The sequence below is a fragment of the Solea solea genome, chromosome 1 (genome assembly GCF_958295425.1).
Source record: "Solea solea chromosome 1, fSolSol10.1, whole genome shotgun sequence".
NCBI classification, from domain to species: Eukaryota; Metazoa; Chordata; class Actinopteri; order Pleuronectiformes; family Soleidae; genus Solea; species Solea solea.
The window spans coordinates 29,029,807-29,050,656 of record NC_081134.1 but is presented as its reverse complement, the minus strand read 5'-3'; the positions used below and the strand labels follow the sequence as shown (position 1 = coordinate 29,050,656).

The 20,850-nt window shown below is 40.8% G+C and overlaps 1 protein-coding gene across 1 annotated transcript in view; it reads right to left on the bottom strand.

The window, feature by feature from the left end:
- The window catches only part of drosha (drosha ribonuclease III), a 121,395-nt gene that overhangs the window by 16,680 nt on the left and 83,865 nt on the right, over nt 1-20,850 (bottom strand). The window contains exons 25-29 of the mRNA XM_058649343.1: nt 16,295-16,452; nt 8,708-8,813; nt 6,516-6,657; nt 4,615-4,697; nt 2,675-2,778 (exon numbers count right to left, since the gene is read on the bottom strand). Coding sequence (XP_058505326.1) covers nt 2,675-2,778; nt 4,615-4,697; nt 6,516-6,657; nt 8,708-8,813; nt 16,295-16,452 — 593 coding nt within the window. The remainder of the gene's footprint in view (nt 1-2,674; nt 2,779-4,614; nt 4,698-6,515; nt 6,658-8,707; nt 8,814-16,294; nt 16,453-20,850) is intronic.

The window sequence follows — 20,850 nt, the reverse complement described above, 5'->3', positions numbered from 1 at the left end:
ATTTGACACCAGTAGCTGCTGCTGATGATTCAGGTTTATCGACCGTCACGGGTCCAACTAAGAGCAAAACTGTTTTGGAAAATCAATCGCAAAATATCAACGTAGCACAATAGACATATGTTCCTCGTGCTTATGGATAATGGACTTAGCAAAAAGATAGATTTTCTCATGGTTCTGTTTTTATTGGTGTGTGTTTATCTTTAAGTTTTGTCCTTCTGTTCGCAACTTCCTGTCTACAAATTTTGATGGATAAATACGATTTTTTTTTGGTGATGGGAAGGCGATTGCACAAGTATGTTCCCATTGAATTTAGTTATCTACCCACTAATGACATCAAGGAAACAATCAAATTTTCAAGAAATCCCCATCTCTTATTACTGAACAAAAAATCAGATTTTAACAAAATTTGGTACATGTACGCAGGATCACATCCTCTACCATACTGTTTGCTTCAAGTTTATCGTATGTGTTTTTAAAAGGTGCTTTATAGATAAAAAATGTACTTTTATTCATTTATTCCAACAATTATTTGATCCAAGGGATGTTTCTTTGTAGAAAATAGTTTGTATAAAGGGGGAATTAAGAGTTTAATCCATAAAAAATTAAAACGTGGACCCAAGCCTGGAAATGATGATGTTCTCAAATGTCTTGTTTTTGTCCACAAACCAAAACTATTCAGTTTGCATGATTTCTTTGTTCTATGGAGCAAAGAAACCAGAACCTATTCACATTTAAGGAGCTAAAAAATCTGAAAACTTGTTTTATATAAAAAAAAATACTCATAAGTGTATGTAACGCTTGTCGCATATTTTTCCCAAAATCATTATTACTCAGTTCTATTCTTCTTCTTCTAAACCCTGACACTAATTATTTCTCTACGCAACTAAACTGCATTTTTAATTACACATATCTAATTTACTGTCAAAGAGGGGGCAAAGACATTTAAGAAGCTGAAATCACAGAGCTTCACTCGCCGATTAATTTGCTCATAAATTATTAACTAATCGATTGTTGCGGGCCAGTGCAATAATCTGCCGCAAATCTTCAGACGCGCGGCCTCGGACTGTGATCTGCTGTGCATTCTTCGCCTCAAATATTATAGATAATATGACATATTCTGCTAGAAAAATGTACATTTCCTTTTGAAATGTAATTGCCAGAGCAGTTGGGATGAGCGACTGAGGGCTGATGTTTGTGTGAGAGATGAAAATGTTGGAATTCCAGTCATTCAGCCTCTCTGTTGGTTTTCCGGTTCACGTTTAGTGTGCGGAGCAGAGGCGATGATTGTAGTGTCAGGGATGTGCCGTGTCAAAAAAATCATTGGCGTGTCAGACGGAGAGACAAAATAATAAACAGGAGCGAGCAGGAGAGACAGTGGAGTAAATAGGAGGGAGACGGAACTGATTAATTGTCCATTGTACGTTAAAAAAAAATCATCTCCTACTGCCCCTGAAGGTCCAGACAATCCCTCTTTTTTATTTTTACTGGATGAAAACAGTGTTTGTCAGTCTCCATGGTGACAAGCGTGCGGCTTTCGTGGCAGCTCTGAAAAGCATTCTGTCAAATGACACTTGCTCCTTGACCTTTTGTCAAATACGAGGTCTCTGTGGCCGCGTTTATTTATCACAACAACAACCCACACAGACCTTTACACAGTGTCCGTGGACAAAAGTCCTGCAAATAATGTTTGTTTGTGCCATTTTTATTTCTCTGGACTACTGAACCACCGACCATGTGAAATCAAACTGAAAACAAGGAGTGTTAGTAAAAATTGGGATGCCAAGCTAAGACTTTAAGATAAAAGTAGTAAATAAAGGCAGAAGTTGATCATATTAAGGGGGTATATGCGTTGAAATGACAGGTTTTCAAATTTTTCAGCTTCTTAAATGTGAATATTATCTGGTTTCTTCATCTCCATGTAACAAAAAAAAGCATTACAATTTTATCATTTTGGTTTATGGACAAACAACTGCACACCACAATCGACAGTTAAGTCAGTCAATTAACACTGATGATAATAATAATACTAATACTAATAATAATAATAAGTGACAGAAGTAACTATGAGTTTACAGAGGTGAATAATTAAAGGAAAACGTTAGAGAGGAATTAAAACAGTGATATAAAAGTGATGGGTTATCAATTTCTGGGAACTAATGATCATTTTCATAACAGATTAATCTGTTCTATTATTGTCTCTATTAATCGATTAGTTGTTTGGTCCATAAAGTGTCGGAAAAAGTGGGAAAAGATCAACATCAGCATTTCCAAAACCTCGAAAATTAGAATGTTTTCAAATGTCTTGTTTTAAAATTCAATTTTTAATGATTTCTTTGTTATATGGAGTGAAGAAACAGCAGCTGATTATCAGAAAGAGTTGGGAGCTCTGCTGGTAACCACCGTGGTAAGCCATTGTTGGGAATATGACAGATTTATGTTTATACTGGATTTTATCTTCTATAAAGCAGATCAATCACCAAGTATCTCAACTTTTGAGGTATTTAATTTACTGAATGAGCCTAAAAATCAGTGCAAAACAACAAAATATATCATATAAGGTCATCTAAATCCTGATAAATAAGGGAAAAAACAGAATATAAAGGGGATTTATAGTGAGTGTTGACAGAGAAATGTATGTATTGCTTTTTTGCTGGCGTGTTATCTGGAGTCTTACTTGTACAGCGGGATATCAGGCTCCTTGCCCTCTGTTCTCAGGGTCAAACAGCACTGCTGCAGCTGAGACTTGGGGTCATTCCAGTCCTGGTTCAGAATGAACTCCTGCAACACACACACACACACACACACACACACGTAACTACAGTCCTCCTTTTTCTAAAACTTAATTCACAGAATCAGCGACATCAGTTACAAACTCACTCTCATGCTTTTATTTCATTCCTGCCGTTTTTCCCTTTTCCGCCTCCCACTTATTTCGCTCTCTGCCTCCCGACCTGCTCTCCGTCTGTGTCTTCGTGGCGAGTACAAATCACAGGCTACTTAAGACAAAAGCCAATCCCCGGCCAGAAATAAAGAGCGTCTGGGAGTCTCCCAGGTGAGCAGCTCTGATACATTTCTCTTATCCTATAGGGACTTTCTAAAAGCCCTTCCATTAACGGGGAAGCAGCCCTGTCATAAAAAAAGCCGACTTTGAATCCAGAACTGTCTGCTCCTATTAATTTTCTACAAAGAGTACTTCCACTTCTGTGGCTCGCGCTTCCTGCTCGCCGTCTTCTCGAGCTTTCCTGCCCCTGCATATCTGCCGCACTTCCCACTTTTCCTCTCTCTGGGGGGCATCAACACTCGTTGCGCCTAAGGCAGAGAAATTTGGCTGTTTTAAAAAAGAGGGAGTGCACGGATACGCGGTACAAGCCCGTCTATAGGCGTAATCACACAGTGCAGCAAAAACATAAGGATTGTAGAGTGATTATGTCCCTGTTTTTTTCTTCCATCCAATTTGGATGAAGCAGTACAGTGTGTTCAAGGCTTTGGTTTCTAGGAGGCTATGTGAGGAGACACACTGGCTGTTTCACAACTTCTGTTGGAAGTGGAAATTAGGTGCTCACTCTCTCTCTCTCTCTCTCTCTCACTCTCACTCTCTTGCGTGCATGCGCGCTCTCGCAGCGACCATGACGCAAAAGCTCAGCTCCTCCAGAGCTGGGGATTCTCCCTGGAGAGGACACCAAGACAGCAATTAGCATGGCATATCCGACCACTGCAGAAGCTTCACAAGGAGAGGTCCACGCTTATGTGGATACCCACACAGGAGCAGCATTAGCACGGCAGCTTTATTAAAGGGAAAACAAGCTCTTCTTTAAAAACTAAAACAAACTCGGGGCCCAAAAAGATTGTGATGAGGAATGTATCATCTGCATAGAAAAGAACAAAAGAAATAGTTCTCCAGAAAAGGCCAAAGATTTTACCATGATAACATTCATTGAGCGAGTTCTTGAGGCCGATTCCACAGCATGCACTAATTTTCTCATAATCTGCTTGTAAATTTAATCTTCTGCTTGTGTTTTTACCGGTTTACATTTCGTACATTTGTATCTGCTGCTGCCTATCTTGGCCAGAGATCTACCTTGAAAAAGAGGTTCTAAATCTCAATGGGATTTTTGTTTCAAACATGATGGTAAATGTCTGCGTAGAAAAGAACAGTAATGACATAAAAAAGCTGAGTAGGGCTGGATGATATGGCCAAAAAATAACATACACTGTGCAGTTCTAACTTAGGCACGATTCAGTGTCCTCCTCTTTCCTCCTTACTTATCTGGCCGTGGACATCTTGACAGAAACTATCCACGTCCCAAAACACTCCAGAAGCCATTCAACTGCCCAAGCACACATGGATCAATGGGAAAACAAAAGAACACCGAGGACTATCGTCCACAACCTGTGATTCCCATTAAAGATGACTAAAATAGAAATTTGAGCCAGCGCTGCGAGAGGCATTCAAGGGCCGATCAACACTTGAGCCCTTTACGTCGATGCTGGCGCTATTACAGCACACAGCCGTTAGTTCCCTCCTCCTCCTCATCATCTCCCCAGTTCTTTCTCCTGCAGTTGTCCAGCTCAGCGGCTTATTGATCAGGTGAACAGTTATCAAAAGGGACTCACCTTCAGTCGAGGGAAAAAGCACACATTCATGAAGGTGTGCACATACTCCAGGTCTTTGTCTATGTAGAGCGCTGCGATGAAAGCTGCAAAAAGAAAACAAACAAAGAGAGAGAGAGGAGGGGAGAGAGGGGAAAAAAAAAGGCTGTTGATGTGTTGGATTCTTTTTTTTGTATTATTTCTGCCCTGCTTAACGTCTGACTCCCTTCCCACTGGAACAAATAAAACATTAACAAAGAGCATAGGACAAACCACAGCTGCGGTCCCTCCACAGCAAGTAATGTGATGTTAATGTAAACAATTGGGAAGGATGGCTCTGCCGTCAACTCAGACAGGAAACTGGCGCAGGACGGGCCACACAGAGTTCACACAAACATCCATGTGTGAGATAAAACTGTATGGGAAGTGTCGAGCTAACTGAGCTGAAAATGATGGAAAATATAAGCAGGTATGTGCCGGGCGTCATTTTCATCTTGTGGCTTCTCCTCCCCCCTCTGTTTTCCCTCCTCCATTAGCCGCCGCTGCATTCACTCATCTCTGTGACTAAGACAGTGGGACACGAGGATGGAATAATAGGTAATATTTCAGGAGGCCAGTGAGGGCCTGCAGTAGCTGCAGGGCATGGCTGCTCATATGCGGCTGCGGCTGCGGCTCCTGCGCTCATTTCAAACACTGACCCGCGCCCGGCCCCTCCCCTCCCCATATCATAAACTCCGCTCCGGCCTGAACTCTGAAGGATGATTTGAAAAGCAAATGATATGAAGCTCTGCAGAGTCTTTTTTTTATCTTTCTCTAAATAGCTTTCTTTCAGATTAAAATGTTTGGAAATCTGCCTTTGGAATAAAGAAACTGACAGCTGAGCCTCAAATTACAGAGGCTAGCTAGATAGCCGCATCTCTATCCATGGCTGCCACTTTCTTTTTAGCAAATACCGCCAATCTGGTGGACGATTTCAAAACCCCAAGAAGAAAACAGCTTGGCTCTAGCAGCAATCACTCTCTCCCTTGTTCATTATGCAAGAAAATAAAATCATCAGCAAAAAGAATGATGATTATAGATTGAGGAAACGTGTTAATCCGAATCCAGTCCGACTAGCGTATACATGCAGGAGTAATCGGACTATTATCCAGGTATCTTAGTCCGACTAAGACAAGCTCGATTTTAGTTGGACTAATGTGTTCACATTAAGAAAACCAAATTATTGTCTTAGTCCGACTAAAAATGCACGTAAACGCACTGGCTAGCTTCACTGAAGAAACTTCTAAAACATGTAGGGCAGTTGGTTTCCCAGGACCAGGGATGAGAAACTCTGGGTAGCATAAGACTTAGTCGAACATAAAGGCCTAAAACAATGTCTCAAGTTCTAGTAACTCTTATGGTATATGGTACTTTACTTGTTTCGTGTTTCAGTATTTTTATACTGTATGTCGTCAATATGGTTGCCCTCCTATTTTTTGTAACGCACATAAAAGGTACAATAACTGATCTTGAACCTGAACTTCACAGAAACATCATGGAGGGTAGTAATAATAGCACGTCTCTTCAGTGATTCGTTCACCTTAACTTACCAAATATACCCTGAATGTCTTGTTTCTGTCAAAATAAAATCAATCAAACTAAAAACAATACCGGGAGTAGATTAGCTGCCATGGCAACAACAGCTACTGGAATATAACTGAAGAGAAATCATCACTTAAGGAGTATCTTCAAGTGTCTTTGACATGGGGATAAAAAATACTGTGTTTGACATTTAGCACAACACAGAAATCAATAATGATACGTCGTCTTTGCTTCTTAAACTTCACAGAGAGATTTAAAAAAGGTTGAGTGTGGGTCAATAAATGCCTGCGAGGATCTTGTATGTTTCAAAGAACCGTAAAAAAAACCAAAAAAAAACAACGTACATTCCAACAGGTCAGCCAGCGTCTTGGTCCGCAGTGCGACCGGACGTTTGGTTTTGTCGTTGGTGATGGCGAACTCCTGCATCCCGAGCTCCTCCGCCACTTTGGCCTGTGTGCGGTTGTTCACCAGCGAACTGCGCAGCAGCTACAAACAATCATAAACTTATGTTACACACCCTCACTAAGACATTTTCATTTAAATACAGCATTTTCAGATAAAAAAAAAAAGAGGAAAAACCCATTTGTGTCCATACTAATATGCCTAAAATATATCTCACTTTTACTAAACGGTCAGGAAAACAGGATGTTTATTCTGTCATTCTGTCCAGTTGTTTGCTGAGTTTTTAAGAATATTACTAATAAGAAAAAGCAATGGAGTGGGCGGATGGATGGATAGAGTTTGCTAACTAGCTTAGATAGTTCGCAAACTAGCTTAGATACAGGAGATACTAATGGCGCATTTCCACCGGCTCTAGTCGCCTCGCCACAGCACGACACGGCACAATAAGGTTGCATCTCCACTACAAAAAAGTACCTACTTAATGTGGGCGGAGTCATCACTGCACGGCTGAGTGAAAGTGTGGTGACAAAAATATTTAAAAACTAGATAAATGGACATTTATAATAAATTGATGTTTGTGAATATCAAGGCTTCAAAACAGTTGTTTGACTGAATTCATTTTAATATACCATCTTAGGAAAACAGCATAGTATGGATGTAGCTGTTGCGTCACCTCAAGGTGCGATCAAAAAGGGACTTCAAAGAAACACGGGGGGGGGAGAGAGAAAAAAAATAAAGGCGACGTGGAATAATTCATCAAAGACGGAGGTTCGTAATGCGGAGTAAATGTTTCAGGGAGATTTCACGTCGCTCTGTTGAATATTACATTGCGACTGACAACATGGTGCATTTACGCGTGTAAAGGGGGGGGAAACACAAACATGTTAAATATAGCTACAGGACGAGTTAAAGAGCAAATAGAACGAATATGACAAACTGACTGACTCATGAGGAGCACACACTCACACTGGTTGAATGAGCACTACTTTTTTTCTCCATTTTCCCCCCGATTTGAAATCCATTTCAGATGTACACCATCTTGACTCTTGGGCATAGGAACGGCTGCTGAGGCTTTCAGCCTCTCAACAAATGCTTGATGGAAGCTTTTATACTACTAACATCAAGGCTTCCATCTATGAGGAAGATCCAGGAATACACATCTAACTGCAGAGCTACTTTTCCAGTTTATGACCAGTTCAATACCTCTAGCCTTGAGCAGTCGCTCTATGAGAGAGGAGGAAGAGGAGGGGGAGGAGCACAACATGGTCGAATGAAACGGCGCTTGACGCCGTCGGAAAACAGACGCTGAATGTTCAAAGTTGGATCATTTCATTTGTAGCGGTGTTAAAAAGCTGTGAGAGGTTTTTTTCACTTGACAGACCTTTTTCTTTTTAGAATAAGGATGTGTTATTGAAAAAGCAGTGAAGAACACTGTCTCATCAGGAGGAGAAGAGTGAACGTATAGAAAAGTACAGACTGAAGTGATGAGGAGGGAAAAGAGGGGCGAGTACCTGGAGATTCGTTTGGAGATTCAAAGTTTTGATCAGAGGAAAATTAAAGGCCTGTCGTAAATGGCTTGACTCTACTTTTACATTAAGAATTGTACCTGGTAATTTGTGGGTTTTTTTGGTACCTGCTCTGGTGAGGTTCCAAGCGAGCTGCCCAGCTAACAATTTATGGTTGGCAGGTTCTCCTGTTGTTGATATGGAAAGTATTCTTTACATTCTCCTAACCTAAGCCGATACTAAAATGTGAGGTCAACAGACTGCCGGCCACTGATTGGTCAGAGAGTCATGAGCGTGACGTCCAAAACAAGAATCAAAGTGAACAATGCCTAACTGTAGATCAGTTGAAAAGATTTTAAAAAATCCTGAAAACATGTGCTAATCTCCAACATTTAGCAAAGGTAATTTCTAAAATCTCTAAAAAGTCTAAATTTAACTGAGGAGTCCTGTCTATTTAGTGACAGCACTGCCGAAAGCCACCGATCGTGAGCCGAATCACAGCCCGTATTTTTTAGATTCAGACGGAGCCGTACTGCACTATACCAAACCAAACAGTGCCATTTGGTGGGAACACTAAAATGGCTAAGCTGTACGGTAAGTGTGATATTTGCATATTTGTGTTCTCTTACCGTTAAATGTCCTTCATGGTGGTCAGGGAAGTGGATGAAGAGATACTCTGTGGCCACCAGCTGCATTATGGAGTCGCCCAGGAACTCCATCCTCTGGTTGTGGCCCCTGCAAAAACAAGACAACAAAAAAGAAGACCAGACTGCATAAATAAATGACACTGATATTATTTATTAAAAATGTAACTCATTTGTCAAACGTGAAAAGTTAAAAGTGCAGGATTTGGAGAACAAAGTGCATAAAGTCGATGTATTGAATGTGGAAGGAGCATCTCTTAACGTAGCTTTCTGCGCCATTATCCCGCCTTAAAACTCCCTCTCTTCTTCAGTCAAGTAACTCCTGCCGAAGTTTCCCTCATTCATTTCAGCTGCGCCACCGTGTGGAGACCTCAGGTAGCATCGCTCGGCGAGTGAAAGTGGCAGGGACTAATTAAGGCTTATCGATTATCGCATTGCGCGAGGAAAGACGTATTTTGACCCACCCCTGGTGACATGATTGTTTTTTCACATTTTGCTCAGCCTTACCCTGAGGAAAAATCGGCAAAACCTTATACTTTGATTGTGCTTCAGATATAAATGGTTAAAAAAACAAAAAAAAAACAACCACAAAACAAAAAGTGTGGTTGCGATGTTCACCTGCAGGAGTTCCTGTCAAAATGCTGAGCCCATGAAAGCAGCACACGGTTTGTAGAGCGACTTTGAAACGCAGAACAGTTCCTGTCTGAGCATCAGTGAAACATACTGTGGCTCCCTGCACAGAGTTAGACAGGCAGTGATGGAGGGAGGAGGTATACATTACTGCTACTGCTGCTGCTGCTGCTGCTGCAACGGTCATTAATTAAACAGAATTATACATTAGCATTTCAGAAGTGGGCTGGTGCCGTGCCAGGCGGGCAGGAAGTGCTGGGGGGCGGTGGCGGCGTAAAGCGAGCAGCTAGGTGTTGACTGCAGCAGAGTGCGCACGTCCTTCAGCGGAGAAGAGCTCCTTGCAGGAGAGCCAGAAGTTTTCAAAGATGAGAGGGGGGAAACACTGCAGAGGTGGAAGACGAGGAGGTGGAGAACATCAAAGAGGGAGAAAAGGTCAAAGTTTATTGTCCGATTCCCGCCGCCTCCGCCTTTTATACGAGCCGAGGAAAATCTGAGCCTCCTAACAAGCTCCGAACTGTCCGGCTTTCACTTTGATTTTCCACTGACTAAATGCAGGATGATGTAAAGCTGAGAACAACACAGTCACTGAATCACTGAGTATCCAAAACCCCTTTTTTTTTTCCTTTCACTAAAAATGTTTCAGATCTGAGCCAAAGTTTTGTCACGAAGGGAAATACGGGGGATTTGATGAAATCTTTAAGGGTTTTTTTTTGATCAAAGAAAATGTGGCCAGCGTCAGAGTCTGAGGATGCAGAGCTTGTTTCTGTCATCTCCACTTTTTAAGAACAGAAGAAAGGGAAGGAAAAGGAAGTTAATTATCATCACTTGTAAAAAGAAAAGATCAATTTCTTGAATTGTAGATACGTTTTTTTATTATGTTTCTACAGTTGACCTGAATTCTGATTCATATTTCAATTTGATTGCTATAAGTAAATTCATGCCAGTATAAAACAAAAAATACGTGCAAACGTCTGTCAAGCAACTTCTGACTCACTGTGACGCCACTCATTGGTTTTTAAATCGTAAAGTTGTTGTTTATTGTGTGTTTGACTAAAAAATTGGAAAGACAGTCATTTTTTTAAAGGAGGGAAGAAAAAATAGGAAAAAAATCCACTCGTAACAAACTGTAAAGTGCGAGGACAAATTCCACTACATGAAAACGATCAATATAAATTCAAAGTGGTGCTTCAGCGCAATAAAAAAAAAAAATCTTTTTTCTGTAAAATGCTCCAAAAGTGACGATTTAAACATTATTTATTTTTTTACTGCGTGAATGATATAAAGCCTTCGTGTTTAACCCACTGCCTGATCTTAAAAAGTGTTTTGGGATAGTAAACCCTGCTATTTTCTCCACACTGTACCACCTGTAGCCTATTCTTTTTTGTGAAATAAAATCCCTAGGAAACAAAAACCTCACTCACTGCACATGATTACTTCTCCACCAAGACTGAAAAGTTGCAATCACAGTCTTTTATATTTCAGAGTTTTTAAATGGCAGTCTCTCAGCGGGGAGTCAACCGCTTTAATGACATCTCTCACCTCACGTTCACACATGAAATGTATTTTAAGACGTAACTATTTAAAAAGGATTTGTGGAGATAAACCACAATATTTTTTGCTAAAACTCACAATTTTTACAACTTTTCCTAAAGCAAAAATATTGTTTTTCATCTTTTAGCCCAAAAAAAGCTGAAAAACATTTTTTTTATGAGGGAAATTGGAGTAGTTTATTCAACGTTGGTGTTCCCAGTCAAGAGTTACCCCCCAGATGAAAATGAATGGGTTCACCCAGCACACACAACACCACTCACCCACGCATGTGGCCACAACCGTCCCCACCCAGACTCTTTCATCGTTTCAAAAAAAAGGTATAAACAAAAAATGTAGTGGATGTTTTGAGGTTTTTCATGTTAATAAAAGAGCAGTTTAAATACTCGGCAGTCAAATTAGACTGTAAACGCTGAAAAAATAAGGGAGGCTTCAAGGAACACTGTAGAAAGGTTAAATACTATTTATTGCTGTAGCCAAACGGTCAGAAACAGAATTTGCTTGGGCCTCCACAGGCTCTGCTGTTGGCCTTGTTGATGCAAAATGAGGTAACATGAGAGAAGCCATTTTCTCAAAATGGATTTGTCGGACAAACGCAAGTTTTCTCTCTTCTCTTATTTTAATACTGCTTACATACAGTACGTCCTGTATTAAGGGCACTGGTTATTCCCCCCCCTTGCTCGAGCTTTAGTTTAAAAAACACACACTTTCGCATTTTGTGTTCCCACTAGCCAAGCAGGGGTAAACTTAGATACAAGCACAAGGCTTCTGCTCCATCTCTGTTCTTTTTAACCCTTTTGTTACCATACCATACTGTCATCGCCAACAGGATTTGGCATGCATACTTCTCATTACCGTAACTCCTGGACCATTTGTGTTATCTACAACAATTCAGAAACTATGGACTGGCGACCTGCCCAGGGTTCACCCTATGTCGGCTGACATTGGCGAAGCACCGCCCCGCGACCCTCATGTGGAGGATAAAGTGGTAGTAGACGGATGAATGGATACCGGAAAGCAGAGAAACACCCATATACTTGCCATTATTGTGGCCCCCAGGACTTCCATGCACAAGTGCCAGAATTCCTAAACGGTTGAATAAATAACTGCCAGATATTGAAAGCGAAAGTTATCTTTTTTTTGTGACAATTCTACAGCCATAAAATCAAAAATAAAGATAAGATAAGATTGAGCTTTATTGTAATTGCCACTTTTTTCAAAGGTACAACGAATCCAGATGGCCTGATTAACATGATGGTCCCAAGAGGGTTAAGGGACTGATTGGTCATTGCGCCACCTAATGGCAACCAGAAGAGCATCTTCGGTAAGCGACATCGTCTTATTTACATGAAGCTTTCAGGGGCGCGGACTACAAGACAGATTATTGGTCATTGCAGTCACTCTACACTCATAGTTTCTGGTTGTTTTCTAAAAAGATTAAGTATATGTGATTAATAATATAAAGTCATTTTCATTATATGTGTATATATATATATACATATATTATGTAATATATATATATATGTACTGTATATAGTCGGTACTGTATTTTTTCATATTAAAAGTAAAGAACTTATACATTATGCTACAGTGAAAAAAATACTTTGACTAAAATAACCATGAGCACAAAAAAGCCAGATGCAGTGTTTCTAACTAATAGTGAGGAAAAATATTGTTTTTTTCCTTCAGCTGTGAAAAGGAGAAATGAAGGCCAGAGCCTGAGGGCCATGACTCTCCATTTGTCCAGCTGATGGAAGCCTCCAGTTTTCTCCAGCCTCTCTCCAGGGTCAACTCCCACCCTTGCTTCTTGTTCTGTCCTCTTCTCGGACACTTTGTCGTCTACTTCTGCAGAAAGTGTTTGGGGGGCAAAGGGTCAAACGGGCTCCTGTCTCCTCCCCTGCTGCCTTCCTTCCTTCCTTACAATCTGACCTTTCTCTCTCCATTTATCTGACCTTGCTCTTCTTTCCATCACGACAACAGGACCTACTGTGGTTTGACCTTTGGTCCTTCTGGGCAACGGTTGCTCGGCTCTGACTTTTACTCGGGTCAGCTTAATTTAGGTCAACGTGGCCGAGGCCGTTATGAGCTAATGAACACAAATTACCTTGGAAAGTGTGTTTTCATTTTAACTACTGTTATGGTGTGTTTACAGGGATTCCAGGATGTTTTCACTAACAGTGACTAGTCAACAAAAGTAATCCAAGGTTTAAATTTAATCCGCATTTAATCCTGGGTCAAATGGCTTTGACTAGCATATCTTTTTTTTTTAAAAAACAAACAACCTTGGGACTGTGCCGAGTATCATCAGATCAATCATCTAAACCCATGGTTCTCAAACCATTGTGCATGGTGAGGCTTCCTTCCTCTGATGGTAATTGGAGGGAAAATCAGAAATACTGTTCTACTGTATATACACCAGTATGTGTATGTGATCGAAGTGGAGGTAAGGAACTTAGGGTGTAGAAAATGAAGCAAATACAGAGATTGAAACAGATTGATTGGTTCTTCCTCCAAGTATCCACCATAGGAAGCTCACGTACCACAGTTTGAGATCCATGAAACTAATGGCACTTTACTCGGTTTGGTTAATTTTCCAAAGTAACTCATCAACGTGATGTGGTTTTCTATGCAACACAACCACACAAACTAGTGACTTTGTAAAGCAGTTGTTTTCGGTGTAACTGAATCATTAGAATCAGTAGATTGAAAATCAAGGAATCGTTCAGTGAAATACTGAAGTGAAATACCACTGAACATGAACATGATTCGGATCCCGATCGACCGGCTTACAGGAGTGCTGTCACTAAATACACCAGACTCCTCTGTTAAATGTTGACATTATAGACGTTTCCTTTGCTAAATGTTGTTAAGTGTTGTTAAGTCTTTTTAACTGATCTACATTTCGGCTTTGATTCTTTTGTCTAAGGTCTCTTCATGTGACAACACTCTCTGACCAATCAGTGGCTGGCAGTCTGTTGACGTCACATTTTAGTATCGCCTCAGCTCGCTTGGAACCTTGCCAGAGCAGGTACTAACAAAAAGCAACATGCACCAGGTACTATCACTAATGGAAAAGCAAAATAAAACCAAGTGGAGCCGTGCCGTGGCACAACTGTATTGCGGAAAAGCAGCAGCTGGATCATGTGATAAATCCATCAGATGATGTCAGGCGCCTCTAGCCTGTATATTTTGAGTTAAACAGGGTTTTTGATGTTGTAATGTTGTAATATTAAGCTGCCCAAGAGAATGAAATTAATGTGTTCCAGTTTTAGATCAGATAATTACTCTTTGTTCACACAGCACTGTTACTTTAATAATTAATTATTTTTTAGTTCAACTATTTTTCATTTCTTCTCTTTCTTACTTTAGTGTTTTTTTGTGATGCGATGCCTCATTATTGCGCTTTATAAACACATTGAATTGTCTTTTGCTCTTTAGCTGTAGGGTTACAACTAATAATTATTTTCCTGATCGATTGATTGTCGATTATGTTCTTGATTAAATGCAGTCAATGGAGTAAAATGTCAACGTTAGGTTTTCAGTTTACTGTCATATAGGATTGTTTTTTGAAATCAGTTAAACGATGAATTGATTATTGGTTGCGGTCGTATGAACATTGCTTTTCCTTGAAAATGTGTCTTTTTTCATACATTTGAGCAGAATAACTTCAAGATTATTGTACAGAAAATATCATCAGAATCAACCTTGAGTTAGAAACTGGTCAAAGTGAAGCTCAGTGGGAGACGAACCTCTGCACCTGTGGTCGATTTCACTGACCATGAGCGAGGAGAGGTTTGACATTTAAGTGAAGCATCTAAACACACTCAGCGGAGCACTGTGTGTGTGTGTGTGTGTGTGTGTGTGTGTGTGTGTGTGAACATCATACACACAGCCATGCAAACACACAAAGCAATGTCCTTGTGGCGAAACTAAGCAAGCAATTACAGAGTGCAGCCTGCCAATAAGATATCAGAGGTGCGCTGCCAGGACTAATTTGCTTTAGCTGTCAAACTGGCTACAGTGCTGCGTTGTGGCGGAGCTCAGAAGTGAGTTAAGCTTTTTCCGCCGCACAAATAATCCTCTCCATTCTCAGAGTCACAAACACCTCAAATTGGACTGAACAGCCTCATTAGCGGCAAACATTTTTGTATGGAAAAACAGGCTTTCGTTTCCAAGCCGCGGCTAAGGCCGCCGCTGTCCACTCTGTCAGTGACGAACGGCGACGTGTTTGTAAGAGACGGACAGACCCTCTGTTCTCTTGTTCTCTCCCCTCTCCGATCAATTTAAAGTCCTCTTTGTAGAACTTTGCAAGTTTACTGGATATCGAACAAATGTCACGTCAGAAGCTGAGAGAGGAGGAGGAGGATGTTTACAGTATCACAGCATCACTCTGTGATGGTTCATTAAAAATGAAAAGCAGAGCGAAACAAAACTCAAAATTCTCCTACCAGAGAGTGTGTGTCGGGGTGGGGGGGAATCATATACATAACGTATACACAGTCCAAATTAAAGTGAGCAATGACAAATGATGCGTCTACTGTTGACTTTTTCTTCAAAACTAGAACTAAAAAGACACAGGAAGTCATTCATACTTTTTTATATCATTTGATATCAATATATATCATGGTAATAATATTTTTAGTATATATAAGTATATATATATGGTTATAAAGCTGTACACTGGTTGTTTCTCTGGAGAGTGAGAGTGACAATACACGGTAAATACACTCTATAAAAAAAAAATACTGTTTATGACTGGAACTACATTTCATATATATATGTGTGTGTATGTATATATATATATATATATATATATATATATATACATATATGCACATACATATATATATATAAATATATATATATTTATATGAAATAGATTCACAGGATAAGTAGGGTAAAAAAAGAGATGAATAAAATTTTAAAACATTCCTCTCTGGACAAACCCAGTGAATCAAATCTCTATTTCCCATGAGGGGCTGGGGTTACGACCTCTCAGGTACAAACAGACTTCAGATATGGAGACTTTGGTGTCCCGTGGGATATTCTGCCTCTTTCTTTCTTTTCTCTCCGTCTCAGCTGTGAAACCCCTGGATTAGACACAGGGATGATTTAAACATGACATTCCAGTCACTTCCGGTCATACAGGAAGGTTTGGGACATGGGAGGAAGCAAAAAACAACTATTTCATAAAGAAATGTGTCAATGTTGAGACTCCCAGAATCTCCTATCGTATTATAACGCACCGTGTTCTCGTCACCTCTACGGGGAGCGCCGTACAACGTCTGGCTACTTTCTGCTTCAGCTTCCTCCACAAATTACATCCGTGCCTCATTTTTTGCATTTTTATTGGCTGTAAGAGAGAGCAAGATAAAATGCGACTGCGGCACTTACAGGGTGAGGTGGTTAAAGCCCACAGTCCTCAGGGTGAACGCTCTGGCGAGAAGACGCACGTGTGTGAAGAAGACGCCGATGGACGTCTCAAAGGTGGTCAGTTTCTGGAGGACGGGGGACGTCTCGATCAGCTGCCGGTCCGTCTGAGGCTCCTGGACCTGGAGGAGAGGGTCAACGAGGTTTTAGACACTCATGTATGGTATGGTCCAAGTCTGCGTTCATGGTTTGGTCAGATAACCAGTTTAGAGCACTTTAGATTCAGTGACTAAAACCAGACTTGTCAATAGTCAGACTAACATACCAGATACTGTAACTACTGCATGTTTACATTCAACTGGACTCAAACTGGTCCAGACAATACTAGAAGACAGAACACAGAAAGAAAAGACAACATGGATAAATCTAGATTAGTGCAGATTTTTGGATGAGTTGAGCTAATTTATGATCTCTCAGCTTTAAGAATTCAGTCTTTTGAAGTGAATAGATGGCAGTTAGACCAATATATGGGTTTTCCAATTTTTTCAACCCATATATTGAGCCAATTTTCTTCTTTTCTGAAATCTGATAAAACTGTTTACTGATACCTAGGGCTGCAACTAACGATTATTTTCACTTTCTCGATTAATCGAGTAATCGTTTGGTCCATAAAATGTGAGAAAATGTTGATCAGTATTTCTCAAATGTCTCATCTCATCTTCTTTTTCAAAAACCAAAAATTATTCAGTTTGAATGATTTCTTTGTTACATGGAGCAAAGAAAACTAGTCACAATAATCACATTTAAGAAGCTGAAAAAACTAAAAAGTCATCATGATTCCTTAAAAAAACGGATTAATCAATGATCAAAATAGATGACAGTTCATTTACTAATCGATTGTTTCAGCCCGACTGAGAACAAATAATACAGTGAGAGAGTGCTCAACTTCATAGTGTTTTAGGTCTGGACTGTAGTGCAGTTTATATTTCAAATAAAAAATAATGCACAAACCAAATAATGAAATCTATCTTTTGGATGAAAAAAAAAGTTTTTGTGACATTTTAATTGGAAGATTAATAAAAAATAATTTGCTAATGTGGATTCATAAAAAAGTAGGAGAGTTGTACTTTCCTCTCAAATTAAAGTAAACCTAAAATCTAACTAAAAACCTTCTAATTACCTGCTACAGTAAAACAAGGTGAAGAGAAACCAAACAAAATAAACTTAATTTAAATAATGATAGTGGTATTGTTTGTCCAGGTGGTTATTCATACTTTTTTAGTACAGTGAGGAACCAGAACCAGGAACCAGGACCCAATCAATACCTGTTCTTGTAACTCTAACCCTACCAGAGACGTCATAACCCAACATCAGTGGATGGATTTCATTGATTTCCATGAAGACTTTGTGTTTGGTTTCCATGAAAATGACTTGAATCCGGGGTGAAAAAGTGAAACAAACTCACAATTGATTGATGATATTTAGTAAAAAATTGAAAGTGGAGCTTGTTTATTTATAACTCAACACGGTTACAATCTTGGATACCTGAGCCAAACACAAATAAACCCTCTCACTCGATGAAGCCGCTTGATATACAGTCAATTCCTTAACTTGACGTGGAGCGTGTTCTGCTCTCGGGGCCTGTTTAGTGTGCGTGTGTTTAGTTTCACCTCAAAACAAACCGGCTTGATCTGCAGCAGATGGAAAATTCGTACTCGTTAAAAGTCTCGAGTCAAACGGCGAGCAGAATTTTTTTTCCATCCCTCCCTGAAACTGGCGGACTGGAGTCGTCCTCACTCCACCTCGTCATGTCCGACATTCTTGAACCATGTGACTTTGATGAGTCTGGAACGTGCTTTGGCGAGGTTCAAAAGGTGGGCTTGTCTGGCAAAAAATGACGCAGCTCATTAAGAACGGACTGATATGCTGAGAAAATATAGGCACCAGTGTTTGTTAAATAAAGAGAGTGCATTACTTAGGCAGCAGGAAACATCTAATTGGTCTCCGTGTGGTAAAAGCTTGACCAAGACGTCTTTTTTCCAATGAGGACGAAAAGCACAGGCTGTAGGTTCATGTGGATATTTAAAGGCGGGTGACTTTGTTAGCGTGGCAGCGTCGTCAAGGCGGGCGGTCAGCGTCTTCCTCCTCGTGTTTTCATTGACAAATGACAAGTAAACAGCTTCTTTTTTTTCCCTCTCAGAGTCCAGGAGTGGTGTCAAGCCACTGCCACGCACATAGCAGAAGAAGATGTATTTTTAAAATCACGGCGCTCTTTAATTGGAGTGCTGCCTGTAATGTTATGGCTACATCTGCCAATGAGATACATTCCGTTTGTTTTTCCTCCTTCTGTTAATTAACGAAAGGCATTTAAATGTCAGGCATCACGGCTAATGACATCTGACGAGTTCAGCTCTCGCAGGCGGCGAGCTGTCCTTCGGGGGGATGGCCGACAGCAAGGCTTCAAACGGAGTGAGGAGAGGGAGAGCGGGAAGGAGAAAAAAAAAACACGTTTGAAATGGCTTCAAAAGCTCAGTCCAGATAGAAAGCAGAATCACAGTCGAGGTCTTTCGAGGCATCAAAAAAGGAGGGGGCCCAATCAGTCGTTTATCTTCTCTGATAAACCAAAGGAGAAATTTTTAAATCCAAATCTGGTGTAAATGACGTCCTGATAAATGATCGTAGAGAGAAACGAGGCTCTGGTGTGAATCAAGCGAAACTTGGAGGCCGTAAAGACGCGCTTGTCAACCGCCGAGCGCACCACCGCGCTCTGTGGGGCACAACGGTGTCGAGGCTAATGTATGCGTGTATGCCAAAGACGCGTGTACGCATAATTACCCGCGCCGTGGCGAGCTGCCATCGCCCGTTCCTCTCAAAACCTCATTAAGACGCCATCTCTTTCGACTCTTGTTTCATCCTTTCCTCATGACGGTGAGTAGAGGGGGGGGGGACACCTTCTTATGAATTTGGGCAGAATATTTTCATCTAAATAAACTCCTCTGGGCCTTCATGAGTTATGAAACAAATAAATAAAATAATGGATAATAGGAAAGAATATTTTTTCTTCTTCTTCTTTGTGTGAATCTGTTTCAATTGTATCATCTCAAGCCAAAAAGGTCAAGATGCTATCGAGCTTCAGAGAGGCTGGCACAATTTAACAGGCATTACCCCACTTGCAGAGCGACCACCCGGAGGAAACCTCAGCCACGACGAGCACTGAGTGATAATGAGACGGCGCCGCTGAAGCGGCTAATCACTACTCGTGCGGCGCGCTGTGGAGGTTCTGGTTGCCCCGCACAGCAGCGGCAGGTCCGACCCCGGGGCAGTGCTCCTGACCACTGTGAGACTCGGCGGGGAAAAAAAACAGCCTGCTGGATGTGATGAGTTTATTCTGAGAACTGATGAACAACCTGTTCCACTGCATGTTAATGTGGACGTCTACTTGGCCAATCACATGGCGGCAACTCTGGAAACAGGTGAGGTTTAATCGCAGCATCAGAAAGACGTGGGTTGGCATCAAATTCAAGGACTTTCCAGGACCAAGTCCCTAAAACTCAAGGACTGATTGGGCTGATACAGCTTAAGATGGGAGGGCAACTTGTAAGAGCCTCTATCCCAAGGTAGACATGAATATTATATTTTTATTTTGGTGGTTGATGAACAAAGATTCAGATTTATCGTTTTCAGGCTTCCCACACCTGGGTTGACATCAAATTCAAGGACATTTCAAGAACTTTCCAGGACCAAAAATTGACTGATATTGTTAGCAATAGCACAACAACGGCTAGCCCGAGAGACGTTTGCGTTTCCAACTTTTGTCGGACTCGCTGCTTGTGTCCAGCTAGCTCGTGAGACAATACAGGTAGGAGTCAAGTTAAAAATGATCTGGGACCAAGAGACAGGGTTCCCACACCTTGGTCATTTGCTATCTCTTGATTAACTTTACTCGCTCATTGTTCTGCATGGAATCTCACGTCAATAGTTGAGAGAGACAGTTGTACACTGCTTGTAATTATGATTCCAAGTTTGTTCTGCTTAGGCCAAGTCTACGTACACCAAGCAATGCAGGGCATGAAACAGTAGGTGGCGTAAGAACAGACCTAGATATAAACTTAATTTATTTCTTGCACAAAATGTAAGCATTTTCATTGACACATGTCTATTCAGGGTGATTTTTTCAAAACTTTCAAGGGCTTCAAGGACCTGTGGGACCCCTTGAAAGATGACTTAAGTGACTTTGAATGTGTTACGGTTGTTGAACCGACTATTTCAGAAAAGAAGTTAATATCCCTAACCCTAACCCCAAGACTATCGACCACAACTGTCTTTTACGTGACTGCCAGCTGTTAGCTCAGGTGAAGGTAGCGTAGAAATGAAAAAAAGAAGCCATAAATCTTGACTTAAAAGGTTGGAAAAATTCAGCTTATTTGTTTTGGGGGGCCAGAAAAAAATCTCCCACGACCCATCTGTGGGTCCCGATCCAGTCTTTGGGAACCGCAGTAGGCAGTACAATTACATTACACACTGATAAAGACACAGTGTTGTGTACATGAACTGAAAACATGATGTTATTTTGGGCCAAA